Genomic DNA, 13,286 nt, shown 5'->3' with positions numbered 1-13,286 from the left:
TTTAACACCTGCAGGGACGCTGAGAGCAAACCGCAGACATGGTCCTTCCCTGGACATGCCACTTCCTTCCCCGGACGCAGTTTGTGCGACGGCAGCCAGGGCAGATGAGCGACTTCACTTCAGCTCAGGAAACGAAAATAATACACAAAGGCTGCCTCAGCCGTGAATCAGGCAACACACACACGCACACACCCCAAAGCAAATCACAAACACACCTGCCTGTGTTTTCCTTGTTCCTCTGAAGAATTTCTCTCCAGATAGAATTTTCTCTGATTTCTCAGCTGCAGAATCATTTTGACAAGGTGCTTGTAGCAAGATGCATGTAGAAAATCCATCCCATCCTCTTGGTCTGGCCCACTGTCTGCCCACTCCCGGAAGCCATGAGCCCCTAAGGATATTACAGTCTAAAAGGGAGGCAGAGAGTTAGAGAACCAGAAGTTACATCTAAATAGGCACCACATGGGGGGATTAGAAGCTAGAACTTAGCCCTGTGAGCCAGGGAGGTTTGAGGTTTGAACCTACCTCTTTTGCTCAGGGCTGGCTTCATAGATGTGTGACCTGTGTGGTAGAGGTGGTGAGACACTGTCAGAATCTGGATGGCTTTGAAGGTGGATCTCAGGATTTTCTGAAAGATTAAATGTGGGTTGTGATGTTTTTACCCAGAACAACTGGAAAATTGGAGACCCCCGTTAATCAAGGTGGCAGGTGGGTAGATAGGACCATGGATGTCACTTTGGGGATGGCAGGTTGGAGATGCCTTTGAGGACCATAATGGGGATGTCACTTAGCAATTTCATGCAGAAGAGTCTGATAGCCAAGGAAGGACACATACATGTAGGCATCTTGAGCAGAGAGATTGTGTTGAAAGCCATGAGCCATGATGACAGAAAAAAGAAGAGGTCTGAGGCCTGAGCCCTGGGGCCACCGACACTGTGAGATAAGGAAGGTACGAAGGAACTAGTCAAGGACACTGAGGAGTTGCCAGTGATGTGGAAGTAAAGCCACGAGTGGGCGGCAACCAAGTGGGAGAGGTGTCACAGTTAACAGGGTAAGATCCAGACAGTGGACCCAGCGGGGTGAGGCCAGACAATGGGGGGGATCGTCAGAGGCCTGGACAAGAGCAATGTCAGTGTCAAGGAGGCACTAGGGGTTCTGATCTGTAGGGGATTTAGAAAATCATGGGGAAGACGTTGGAGGCTGTGAGTAGAGAGAACTCTGCTGATTTTTAAAGCAAAAGGAAGGAGACAGGGTGGGGGGGTGGGACATGGTGTCCCCAAAGGCTTTTCTAAGATGAGAAAGATAATCACAACCCTTTTCTGACTTCTTTGAACCTACCTCGTGTCTTCCCCAACCTCCAGCCCTCATTCGTGTTGTCGCCTCTGTCCAGATGCTCCTCCCAACCCTTTCCAGGCCCCCAGCCTCCCAGCACCCACCACTAGAAGACCCTCCCTCACTCTTTAGAAGTGAAGCTAGAAATCACTTGCTCGGGGAAGCCTTCCTAGACCCTCCAGATTGTATCCAAATGCCCCTCTCTACGTGTTCCTACACCCTGTCTATTTCTGTCATGCGCTTTACTAGAATTGAGGCAGGGCATGTTTTGTATGATGGTTTATTTAATGTGTCACACACACACACACACACACACACACACACACACACACACACACCCTGCCTGGGCTGTCAGTCTTGGATGGCTGGGACCTCCTGTCCCACTCATGAGACATCACAGAAGCTCAGTGGATCGTTGCTGTATTCGTTTATGACCACTGCTGCAACAATCCACCGCAAATGCAGTGACTCGAAACAACAGACATCTCTGATGTTGAAGTTTGGAGGTCAGAGGTCAGAGGTCCAAAATGGATGTCACACAGTTAAGTGAAGGTGTCAGTGTGGCTGTGTTCTTTCTGGAGGCTCTAGGGGAGACTCCATTTCATTCTGGCTACTAAAGGCCCCTGCATTTCTTGGCTTGTGGCTCCTTCCCCCGCCTTTAGAGCCAGTGGTCACACTGCTGTGACTTCCGCTTCTGCCTGATATCACATTGCCTCCTCCAACTTCCCCGCCTCCTCCTTTCACTCATGAGGATGCTTTTGCAATTACTTGGAGCACACCTGGATAGTCTAGGAATCTCCCCACCTCAGGATCATTAACTTCATTGCGTCTGCAAAGTCCTTTCTGCTACATATCACAGGGTCCAAGATTAGGACATGGAAGGTAACATATCACGGGGTCCAAGAATGGGAAGCCTCAGGAGGATTTTACACACAGTTGGGGACACAGTCTGACTTACCTCTGAATAGGATCACTCTTGGCTGCCGTGTTCAGGGTTGGGGGATGAGACAGAGAGCAGTAGGTCATTCTGATACAGCCCCACCAGGTGTAAGCCACGAGTGGCTCAGACCAGGATGCTGACAGGGAAGTGTTGCACTAGTGAACATTTGAGATTTCTTCTTCGAACTAATAAGCGTTTCTTTCAAAGATGCATCGAAACCGATCTACTCCTTAAAGAGTATCTGGTCACACCCATCCCGGTGCCTGGCACCCACCAGGTGCTCAGTAAACATGTTAGACTGCTGAAATGCATGATTCACAGAGAGAAAGGTAGCTTCCTGAAGGCCGCTAAGCCAGGCGGAGGTCGTCCTCAGTGTGAGCCGGGGACCCGTTGCACGAAGCCCCTGTCTTCTGGAAGGATAACCACCAAAACTAACATGGGTGCCTGGATCTATTTCAGCTGCTGGGGGAGGACCGCTTTCAGGACATTGAAAAGATTAAGACCATCGGCAGCACCTACATGGCTGTGTCGGGCCTGTCCCCTGAAAAACAGGTAAAGGAACACCTTGCATTGAGCTGCACCCTCTGGCAGGGACCTCACTCCTGTCGTGTCCCTGAAGAGAGAGGGGCCATCATCCCCAGGCTGTGCTTGGGGACTGGTAGAGAGGAAATCTGATGACTTGGGTATTCTAGTTGCGTGATGTACATTTGCTCCCGAGAGAATTTGGGTCTGGTGGATAAAATGATGCCTCTTTATGATCCAGAAACCACTAGACTCTATTCTGAAGCCCATTGTTCACTTGATGGACAAAATACCCTGACCAAGAAATAACCCTGATTATGATTTAGCTGCGAGTGTCACCAAACCTTCGATACCAACCTGTTTCCTGTTCTTACTTGTGTATGTAGCATGTAAGAATGAATAATAGACCCGCTCCTTTGAGGGCCGTGTGCCAGGCACCGATGTGAAGTGAGAACACTAGCCTCTACCTTCCAGCATTGGTGTCATGCCCCCCACACGGAAGCCTTATGCACAGTAGGTCCTCAATAAATGCTACATGCATGGGAGTCTAAGTTCCTGGAAAGAAGGAACTCATTCCTTCTTCTCATCCTTCCTTTGTTTACTTTCCAACTAAAAACCCAGAAACATTTCAAGAATAACTATCTGGGAAGACACCCATACCGATAATTGGTTAGCCATGCATGACACTTGATAGCACAGGTCCACAAAGTACAGCCTGCCTGCCAAAACTGCCCCACCATCTGTTTCTGTAAATAAAACTTTATTGCAACACAACCGTACCCATATATATATCTATACTTATTTTATTTATGAATATTTTCTCTTTGGCTCCTTTCAAGCTAAAACGGTAGTTGTGAGTAGCCATGATGAAGCCTAAAATATTTACTCTCTGGCCCTTTACTGAAACTCTTTGCTCTGGAGGGGCACAAAGTTCTTTCACATACCCAATCTCATTCAATCCCCGGCAGGTAGGCGGGGCAAGGATGCTGATCCCCATTTTATAGATGAGGAGACTGAGGTTCAGAGAGGCACAGAGATGTACCCCACACTTCCCTCAAGGTCCGGGAGCAGATGTCTAAGCAAATGTGAAACATCCCTTCAACAGACAGTGTGAGCACTTGAAAGGAAGTACACGTTTCCTAGATGGAAACACAACACATGCAAACATGCACGCACACTAACATACACACCAGGGAGCACACTCAGGAATTCACGTGCGTCAGCCTGAACATACAAGCCCAATGTGGGGAAAGAAATACGGTAAGCTGTGCAGATTACAGTGAGTTAAGCAAATCTCCCACCATCCCCTGTTGCAGGGACACTGCCAATGGGAGGGTTCAGGGGCTCCACACCTGGCTGTCTCCATCCCAGGGGTGCACGGGTGGGTGAGGATGTAGAGCAGGAGCCCCACTGCAGAGGGTTTCGCATTCGCCACAGTGAGTCAATTGTCCTCTCCCCCATGCCCCAGCAATGTGAAGACAAGTGGGGACATCTTTGTGCCCTGGCCGACTTCTCTCTCGCCCTGACCGAAAGCATACAGGAGATCAACAAGCATTCCTTCAACAATTTCGAGCTCCGAATTGGTGAGTAGCAGCTGGAGGCCTGGCAAATGTCCCCCGAGCCCCCCATGGAGCTGCCTGGCCTTGCTCCATCAGACCCCCTCCCCCACCCCTACCCCATGCCTCAGCAGGCTTAGTGTGACCTTGCCAAGGACAGGGACAGCATCAGCTCAGGCCTGTCTGGGCTCTTTCTCGCTCCGGGTGCTGCAAGCCAGGGAAGGCTGCTGGCCAAATGCACAGCAGGCCCTACACCGTAGCTACCTTTCCTCCAGCTCACTTGTCCAGTGCCCCACCTGCACACCTCCCTGCTGAGGGAGGGAGCTGAGTAATCACTCGTTCATCCTGTGTCCTCAGGGTGCTGCTCTCTGGTTCTTCTGTGTTATGCCTGAAAGCAAAAGCAGCATCGCACTCACCCCTAAAGATGTCAGATTTGGTGGGGCGCAGGGACCGCAGAGAGCCTCACAGCCCCCTCCTCACTTTGCCACAGAGCATGCCCTTGAGCTTAGAGACCCCCTCACAGCACAGCAGGTGCAACAGGAACCACAGCTGGGTGATTAATGACCCTTTACACTTTGTATAACTCACCGATGCCTTCGGCATTTCTGCTGCTTCCTGAAGGCCCCGCAGAGCACGGTCTGACGGCCCCTGCTCTAGTTCTCATTCTCAGGTCACAGTGGGTAAGCTCAGGCCCAGAGAAGGGGAGTGATGGCTTATGGTCACACAGCCAAGCGGACACTCTGGGGGCAGCTCCAGGACTTCCAGACAGACCAGGGATGCTCTGGCCTACAGGCCGCGGACTCACACAGCCTTTACTGCAGTCTTTGTATTTTACATGTGCTCTGGCCGTCACATTGTTTTACTTACTTGACCCTCCCTTACAGCTTTCAAGGAAAAAGAGTCAAGGGGCACCTGTGGCTCAGTCATTTTAGCCTCTGACTTTGGCTCAGGTCATGACCTCACAGTCTGTGGGTTCAAGCCCCATGTCGGGCTCTGTGCTGATAGCTCAGAGCTTGGAGCCTACTTCAGATTCTGTTTCCCTCTCTCTCTCTGCCCTCCCCTGCTCTTGCTCTCTCTCTCTCTAGAATAAATAAACATTAAAAATAAATTAAAGATAAATTAGGGGCCCTGTGCCACTCAGTTGGTTAAGTGTCTGACTTTGGCTCAGGTCATGATCTCACAGTTCTTGAGTTTGAGCCCCACGTTGGGCTCTGTGCTGACAGCTCAGAGCCTGGAGCCTGCTTTGGATTCTGTCTCCCTCTCTCTCTTCCCCTCCCCTGTTCGTACATTGCCTCTCTCTCTCTCTCTCTCTCTCTCTCTCTCTCTCTCTCTCTCTCTCTCTCTCAAAAATAAACATTAAAAATTTTTCAAAAAAAAAAGGAAAAAGAGTCAAGATATACCAGTGTCTAACTTGTCAGATCTAACAAGTTCCACGTACCTTTGTTCATAAGAATAAAAAAACAAAAAGCCCTATTTTATGTTTTTGGTCTATGGATGGGATGTCCAGGGCTCCTTCCCACATCTCCTGCTGACTGGATATGTCCTTTCTGAAATCATTGACCACACCACTGAATCAAGACTAAAAACTGAACTTCAACCCTGAACAAAGGCAGGAGATGTGGGTGGGGTTAGGGTCGACCCTGGGTGTGAAATCTCACTGTGATGGCCGAGTGCAGAGGTTAGAAGATTATTTTCCCCACTTCTCTGGGCACCTCTGTTTGTGTTCGGGGCCAGCTGCCACCAGCTCTGTGAAGTTGGGCAAGTCATTCAAACCCTCCGAATGTCAGTTTCCTCGTGTGCAAGCTGGGCGCCATAGTACTACCCCATCCCCGGCTGCCGCGTAGTAGTAACGTGGGATCAGACGGGGTGATGCCTGTGAGGGGCTCTGCGAGGCATGGAGGGAGCCCCATCATTGCCCACGCAGTCCGCAACGTCTGCTTCTCTGATCTCACGGTCGCTTCTGTCTTATTTTGTATGGACTGTTCTTCCCTCTGCCTAGAATGATCTAACCCAGACATCTGCATGGCTTGTCCCATCTCCTTCTTCAAATGTCTGCTCAGAAAGGCCCTTCCCTAGTCCCCTTCCTCCCAAACTCCCCCTCCCACCTCTCTCTTCCTTTAACTTGACCGGGTTTTCCTTCCAGCCTCTGTTATTCATTGATAGTATATTACTTGTTTTGTCATTTCCATCTCTCCAGTAGAAGGTACACTCTAGGAGGGCCAGGGTTCTGTCTCTTTTCTTTCTCCTGCCATCTCCCCAATGTCTGGCACAGTGCTGGTACCCAGTGGCTCTCTGGTTAGTTTAGTATTTAAGTCTAATAGAAGGAGACCTATATGCCCACCAACATATTTTGTGAAACGCTACTATTCCTAGAAGAGAAGTCCATGTCTCAGAAAGGAGGAGGCATCAAAATGTCTTAAAAGGCATTTACCAAATAAGCTGTGGGGGGTGGGCAGAAATGATCGTCCAAGCAGAGAGAAAGGCAGGACAAAGGCACAGAGGTGAGCGATGGCAGGCAGGTTAGGGAGACTCTAGCAGTTCAGTGTGGACTGGACGCAAAGGTAAAGGAGACCATGGCCATGAAGGAGGTGCTGACAAAGCAGGAAGAGCAGATTCGAGAAGCCCTGGGTTGCATCCAAAGGTGCCAGGGCTTCATCCTACAGGGAAAAGGGGCCATGGCAGGTGCTGAGGTGGTTGGAACTCAGCCAGGTGCGCACCAGCCAGAGCCCTCCTGCTGTGACGGCAGGTGTGGAGGCTGGTCTGCTGAAAGACAAGAGGGGAGGCAGCAAGGCCCGTTGGGAGGCTGGTGCCACGGACCAAGGGAATGAGGCTCAGACACTGGACTAAAAGAGAGAAGGCAAAGGTCTACCCAGGCTTTCAGAGCACTGCAATGGCAGAGAAAGAGGAGACCCCAGTGTCCTGACTCTTGACACAGTGCTCTGTCTGTCCAATGGGCTAAGTCAGCATCCTTGTGTAAATTGTCCTAATTTCCTCTCAAGCTCTCCCTGGTTGTCAAGCACCTTGCCAAGACCTTCCTTCCATTACCTTGTTTCACCTTCCTTCTGCTTTGCAGATGGGAAAAGTGAGGCCCACATAAGCTAAGGAACTGACCCAGGCCACTCACCCAGTGAGTGACCAAGGCGGGATCCGGGCCCTGTGCTTTATTCACAGAGGCCACACCCTCCCTGGTCACCATCCCGGACAGGGGTGCAGTCCTGTTCTCTCATCTGTCACTCCTTGGTCACTCGCAGGCATCAGCCATGGCTCCGTGGTGGCTGGTGTCATCGGCGCGAAGAAGCCACAGTATGACATTTGGGGCAAGACCGTGAACCTGGCAAGTCGAATGGACAGCACAGGGGTCAGCGGCAGGATCCAGGTCCCCGAGGAGACCTATCTCATCCTGAAGGACCAGGGCTTTGCCTTCGACTACCGAGGGGAGATCTATGTGAAGGGCATCAGTGAGCAGGAAGGAAAAATCAAAACGTACTTTCTCCTGGGAAGAGTCCAACCCAACCCATTCATCCTGCCCCCCAGAAGGCTTCCTGGGCAGTACTCATTGGCCGCGGTGGTCCTGGGCCTCGTGCAGTCCCTCAACAGGCAGAGGCAGAAGCAGCTGCTCAACGAGAACAACAACACGGGGATCATCAAGGGCCATTACAACCGGCGGACTTTGCTGACGCCCAGCGGGCCAGAGCCTGGAGCCCAGGCTGAGGGCAGCGACAAGTCCGATTTGCCATGAGACCGTTTTCTTTGTGTTTCTTTTTTTGTATTTCTTTTATATATAAAATAAATATACTAATAAAAAGGTTTAATTTTTTTTAGAACAAGGATGGTTTCATTGGTCTTGAATACACTAGATTGAAGACTGGATTTGATGAGCTTCTCCTCAAATCACAGACATTTATTGATCATCCCGTAGGTATGAGGTTCTCCGGGAAGCACAGATAAATAAGACCCAGTCCCTGACCTTGAAAGGCTCACAATTGAGTACGAAAGAAGGATGCATAAACACATACTCAACACAACTGCCATTATTATTTTTTAATGTTTTATTTATTTTAGCGGGGGGGAGAAGAGGGACAGAGGATCCGAAGCAGGCTCTGCACAGACAGGCTGACTCCAGTGAGCCCAGTGTGGGCCTCAAACTCACAAACCACGAAACCATGACCTGAACTGAAATCGGATGCTCAACCGACTGAGCCACCCAGGCGCCCCCATTGAGCTCTTGTCACGTGCAGGACCCAGTGCAAACTCTTTGCGTAATGACCTCACGTAACCCTCACAGTACCTTGTACATTCATTCAGCCAACATGTATTAAGCACCTCCAACGTGCTTGTGCTTTCCTAAGCTCCAGAGAAATTCTGGCAAAATGTCTTGTCCTCGAAGAACTCGCAGCCAGGGTAGGGATAATCCGTAATATTCCTATAGACCAATACATAAACAATCTACTTCCATGTAAGGTTAGATGCCATAGTGAAAGTTGGGGAGGACAATTGGAATAAAGAATTGGAGGTCAGGGAGGCCGTGTAATTAGAATCTGTAAGGAAGGCCTCTTTGAGGACTTCATGTTGAAGATGAGCCCTAAACAATGAGAACAAAGCACCCTGGGAGGAGAGTGGCCCCATGAGAAGAAAAGGCAAGTGCAAAGGCCCTGAGGTGGGACCAAGCTCACATGATCGAGCTGGAGGACTAGCTCCAAAGGCAGTGGGTGGGAAAGCTATTTTAGGCAAGTTCATTCTCCCCCCAGGAAGACCACATCCTGAGCTCTTCTCCTATGACCACAAAGACTACCAGCAAAGTTTCATGCAGATGAGAAAGCTCAGAAAAGTAAAGGATTTTCCCCAGACCATGCCATTCATTGTAGAACCAGGATCAGAACCATATGGGTCAGTCAAGGCTGACCAGCATCTCGATCACTCCCATGCTAGTGGTTAAAACACAATGAGATTTCACTCCAAATTCACATCCTAAAGCGCATGTGGCGGCAGGCCTCCAGGTAATGATGTCAAGGTTTACCCTCCTTCCTTTCAGTACTTAGAGGCCTCTGCTTGATCCTCTGGGTCCAGCTTGCTGAGGAGAAGACAGGAAGGAAGGGATGTCACTCAGAAGGTCTTAGGTACCTGACCTGGAAGAGGCACATTAGTGCTGTCACCAGCCAGAGCTCTATCCCTGGTCCCCTTCACTCCAGGGGAAGTCAGGGAATGGGACCCCCCTGAGTTCACTAATAAGACTAAAATGAAACATGGCGAGAAGCATAATCACTTCCATAACAATCAATACTCATCAAAGTCCTTCTCTGCCAACATGGAGCTACTTTGGTAAGTTCTGTGTTGGAGGAATGTGCAAGGTTTAAGTAACGGAAGAAGTATGAAATCCAGACCATTCTCTAACTCTTGACTCTAAACAACAGCCCATTTAGAAGAAACGTAACTCCAGTGGACATGCCTTCAAGGAAGTACCTACCCAGAGTGTCTCAGGTGAGACCCCTCCCCAGGTAAGGAAGAGACTATGGTCTGCAGAGAAACGCAATGCACAGAGGTGGTGCCCTTGAACTTTGGGCCACGTTTGTAATAGCTTTGTTCTCAGAAACTACACACCTATCAAAGAACGAGCTGAGATCCCAACGGAATGAGAAGATGGCATCAGGAGAACCATAAAGCCCTTCTAATGCCAGCGTTCATTAGTATCTTCACAGACACAGAGAAAGCCTCCTGGCTTATGCAGTGCACGCTGCTGAGAACAGTGAAAAAAGTAAAGCCCAGTGCGCGGTGAGACTTGGAGCCACAAGGAAGAGGAGGGAGGCTGAGTTCGGGGGGCCTGGGGACTTGGCCAAACTTCCAGCAAAGAGGCTGACCTCAGTGATGGCAGTCAGGCTGTGACAGCACAGTATTCCAAGGACAGAGAAAATGATGTGGGCCATTCAGCTTTGGTCTGATCCAAAGCATGGGGTCCTTCTAGAATCTGTGAATGGTATTCAGCAGAGAAGCCATGGTGAGATGGATCTGGCCAAAGGCAAAGAGTTTACCAAGCACAGTACATTGTCCCCAGACTCTGAGCTAGGACCCAGAACACAGTCCCTGGAGTAGAAGGAGAATGTGGTCCTAAGCAAGTTAACTAAGCAGAAAGCAAAGTAGGAGGTGTCAAGCCAGAAACAGCCTCATAGATGCTGCCAGTTTGGGGGTGATGCCATTAAGCTTCCCCCAGAACCTGTCTCTGACTCAGTTATGAAAAGGCCTAAAGTGAAACAGATGGAGGAGATGGGACACATGGCTTCCTTCAGAGCTCCATTGAAACAGAGGAGCAGGGACCCCGAGTGGCTCAGTGGGTTAAGCGTTTGTCTCTTCAGTTTCAGCTCAGGTCATGATCTCACAGTTCATGGGTTCAAGCCCTGAGTCGGACTCTGCACTGACAGTGCAGAGCCTGCTTGGGATTCTCTCTTTCTACCTCTCTCTCTCTGCCCCTCCCTTGCTTGCACATGCACGCTGTCTCTCTCTCCAAATAAACACTTTTAAATAAATAAATGAATAAACAGAAGAGCAAGGAGGCACAATGATGCCAAGAATGCTCCTTGAAATATCCAGAGCCCTCCCAAGTGAACATGTGGCCTCTGCTCCAATAACCCAGCCCCAAAGCACTGAGTCCTTGCCCCCAGGGTCAGCCCATTCCGTAGCCCCTGCAGGTCTGAAAAGACAGAACCAGCAACTGGCCTGTGGCCTATGTGGTTAAGAAGCACGCCTCTTCTCCAGCCTGATGGAAGGCTGGATGGGGCGGTGAAGAAAGACAGTCTTCTTGAAATGAGAGATCTGGGTTCTGGTTGCCTACTTTTTGGTCTGTTCATCTCATTTACGAAAAGAGCTTCAAATGTCAAATGATGTCTGGGAACCCGCTATCCCTCAGAAACAAGGCTGGCATGATATTCCAGCCAGGAGCTCCAACCTCATGTCTTTCCCCAGTGACTTCTGCTTGTGAAGTTTTAGATTTGCTCTTAGGAATGCCGAATATGAAAATGAAAACTCTGACTGAGGAAACAGTGACCCAAATGGTGACATACAAAGAGAAACACAGAATAGGGGCTGGCTTAGGCTAGAGGCTTTGGGGCCCAATAGACAGGCTTTCTCAACAGCTATGTATTCTGGACAGCCAGGACATCTTTGTTGCGCCCCCCCCATCCGTGTTCATCAGCCCATGTGGGTGACACATGCCTTCCCCAGGGATGAGCGCAGCCCCTCTTGGAGAAGAAGCAAGGCTTTCCTCTGAGGGCTGGGTCTGCCCTCCCATAAAGTCAGGTGGATCACCTGGAGCTCAGAAATGCCCCACAGCAGTCCCATCGCCTCCCTCCTTCCTGGGGACCAGGTGAGCATACCTGCTGCCAGCTGGAAGTGAGTACTGTGTTCGAATCCCCATTTCACAGATGAGGAAACTGAGACCCAGAGATCCTGAGCAACTCATGCTGGTAAAGGTCTTAGACCCAGAAACCCAGGGCGATAGAATTCAAACCCAGGAGCTCTCGTTCCAGGGTCCTGCCCATAAGCACCAGTGTCTAGCCCTGTGGTGGGTGAATAGTCATTAAATGAAAGTTGAAAATGTGAGCAGACAGGCAGAGAAGATCGGGCGAGCCAGGGCAGAATTCGGGAACAGCCAGCCGCAGCACAGCCCTGCACCACTCGCCCGGATCCTCAGTGGCCCCCGTTCCATCCCCAGCAGGTCAGACAGCCTCTCCCTCTCTTTGTGGTTTGGGATGTAGAGACCGTCTGGACGGGACCTACTGGGCAGAGAGCTCCCAGGGAAGTGCCTTGGGGTGCGTGGACTTTGGTTTGAATCCCATCTCCTCCGCTGGCTGGAGGTTTGATGTTGGGCCTGTAGCATAAATTGTGCACCCGATTCTTCACCTGCCTCGTGGGGATGGATGGCAACAGAAGCCGCTGCAATTTGGAAATGTTGAAGCTTTCAGCTCTGGGAAATATGGTTAGAATATCTACCCTAGGAAGCATCCCAAAGGTGTCTGCCGCACCACTCAGTAATGAAACTCACCTGTAAGGTAACAACATACCAAGTGGTGGAACTAGAGTCTGTAAGCAGGACTCGACAAAGCTCACGTTTTGCCCCCAGATTCCTTAGAAAACAAACGTCAGCCTTTAGCACATTGTAGAATTTGAAGTGCCCATAAACAGGGGCCCACCCTGACGCCTCATAAGGCCGCCGCGCAGATGACCAGCGATAGTGTGTCTTGTCACCCAGCAGCCTGGCCCTCTGCCACCCCCAGCAAGGCTTGTCCTTGTCACATACCACGGTTGTTCGGAAATAATGGAAATTGGTCATTCCCCTTCGTCTTGAAGTCTTGTTTGTCTGCATTTACAAAATTTGCTTTAATGGGTATATGTTACCTTAATAATGAAAGAAATGAGGGGGCACCTGGGTGGCTCAGTCGGTTAAGCATCCGACTTCAGTTCAGGTCATGATCTCGTGGTTCATGGGTTTGAGCCCCACATCGGGCTCTGTGCTGACAGCTCAGAGCCTGGAACTGCTCCGGATTCTGTCTCCCTCTCTGTCTGCCCCTGCCCTGCTCACACTCTGTCTCTCTCTCTCTCTCAAAAATAAATAAACCTTTAAAAATTAATAATAATAGCGAAAAAGGTATAATTAAGCAAAAGTAAAGCATATAGATTGACTTAAAGAGCTGCAGAGGATTTCGCTGGACCCTTGGAGATCCCACCCTGAGCCAGAGGGTCCGGACCCCTCCCAAAATGGAAGGGGGGAGAGAGAGAGAGAGAGAGAGAGAGAGAGAGAGGATCTGCTCGGCATCGTGCACTGTGCTCACCCCCAGGGCCAAATTTTCCCGTGGCTGCAGTAACCACTGCTGACCCAGATTTCAAGGCTGCCCTTTCGGATGCAGTGAGAGAAAGGGTGTTGGAAACTCATTTCCTTCCCTGACATTTTT

At 50.2% G+C, this 13,286-nt stretch overlaps 1 protein-coding gene across 3 annotated transcripts in view; it reads left to right on the top strand.

Moving 5' to 3' along the window:
* Positions 1-8,138, top strand: part of ADCY8 (adenylate cyclase 8) — a 218,688-nt gene extending 210,550 nt beyond the window's left edge. For all 3 annotated transcript variants that reach the window (XM_029923740.1, XM_029923739.1, XM_029923738.1), the window contains 3 exons: positions 2,729-2,821; positions 4,260-4,374; positions 7,599-8,138. In XM_029923740.1, coding sequence (XP_029779600.1) covers positions 2,729-2,821; positions 4,260-4,374; positions 7,599-8,086 — 696 coding nt within the window. In that variant the 3' untranslated portion in view covers positions 8,087-8,138. The remainder of the gene's footprint in view (positions 1-2,728; positions 2,822-4,259; positions 4,375-7,598) is intronic.
* Positions 8,139-13,286: the final 5,148 nt, after the last annotated feature.

This window comes from Suricata suricatta, chromosome 15 (genome assembly GCF_006229205.1).
Source record: "Suricata suricatta isolate VVHF042 chromosome 15, meerkat_22Aug2017_6uvM2_HiC, whole genome shotgun sequence".
Classification (NCBI taxonomy): domain Eukaryota; kingdom Metazoa; phylum Chordata; class Mammalia; order Carnivora; family Herpestidae; genus Suricata; species Suricata suricatta.
The sequence above is the reverse complement of the archived record's forward strand: the minus strand, read 5'-3'. Positions and strand labels throughout refer to the sequence as shown.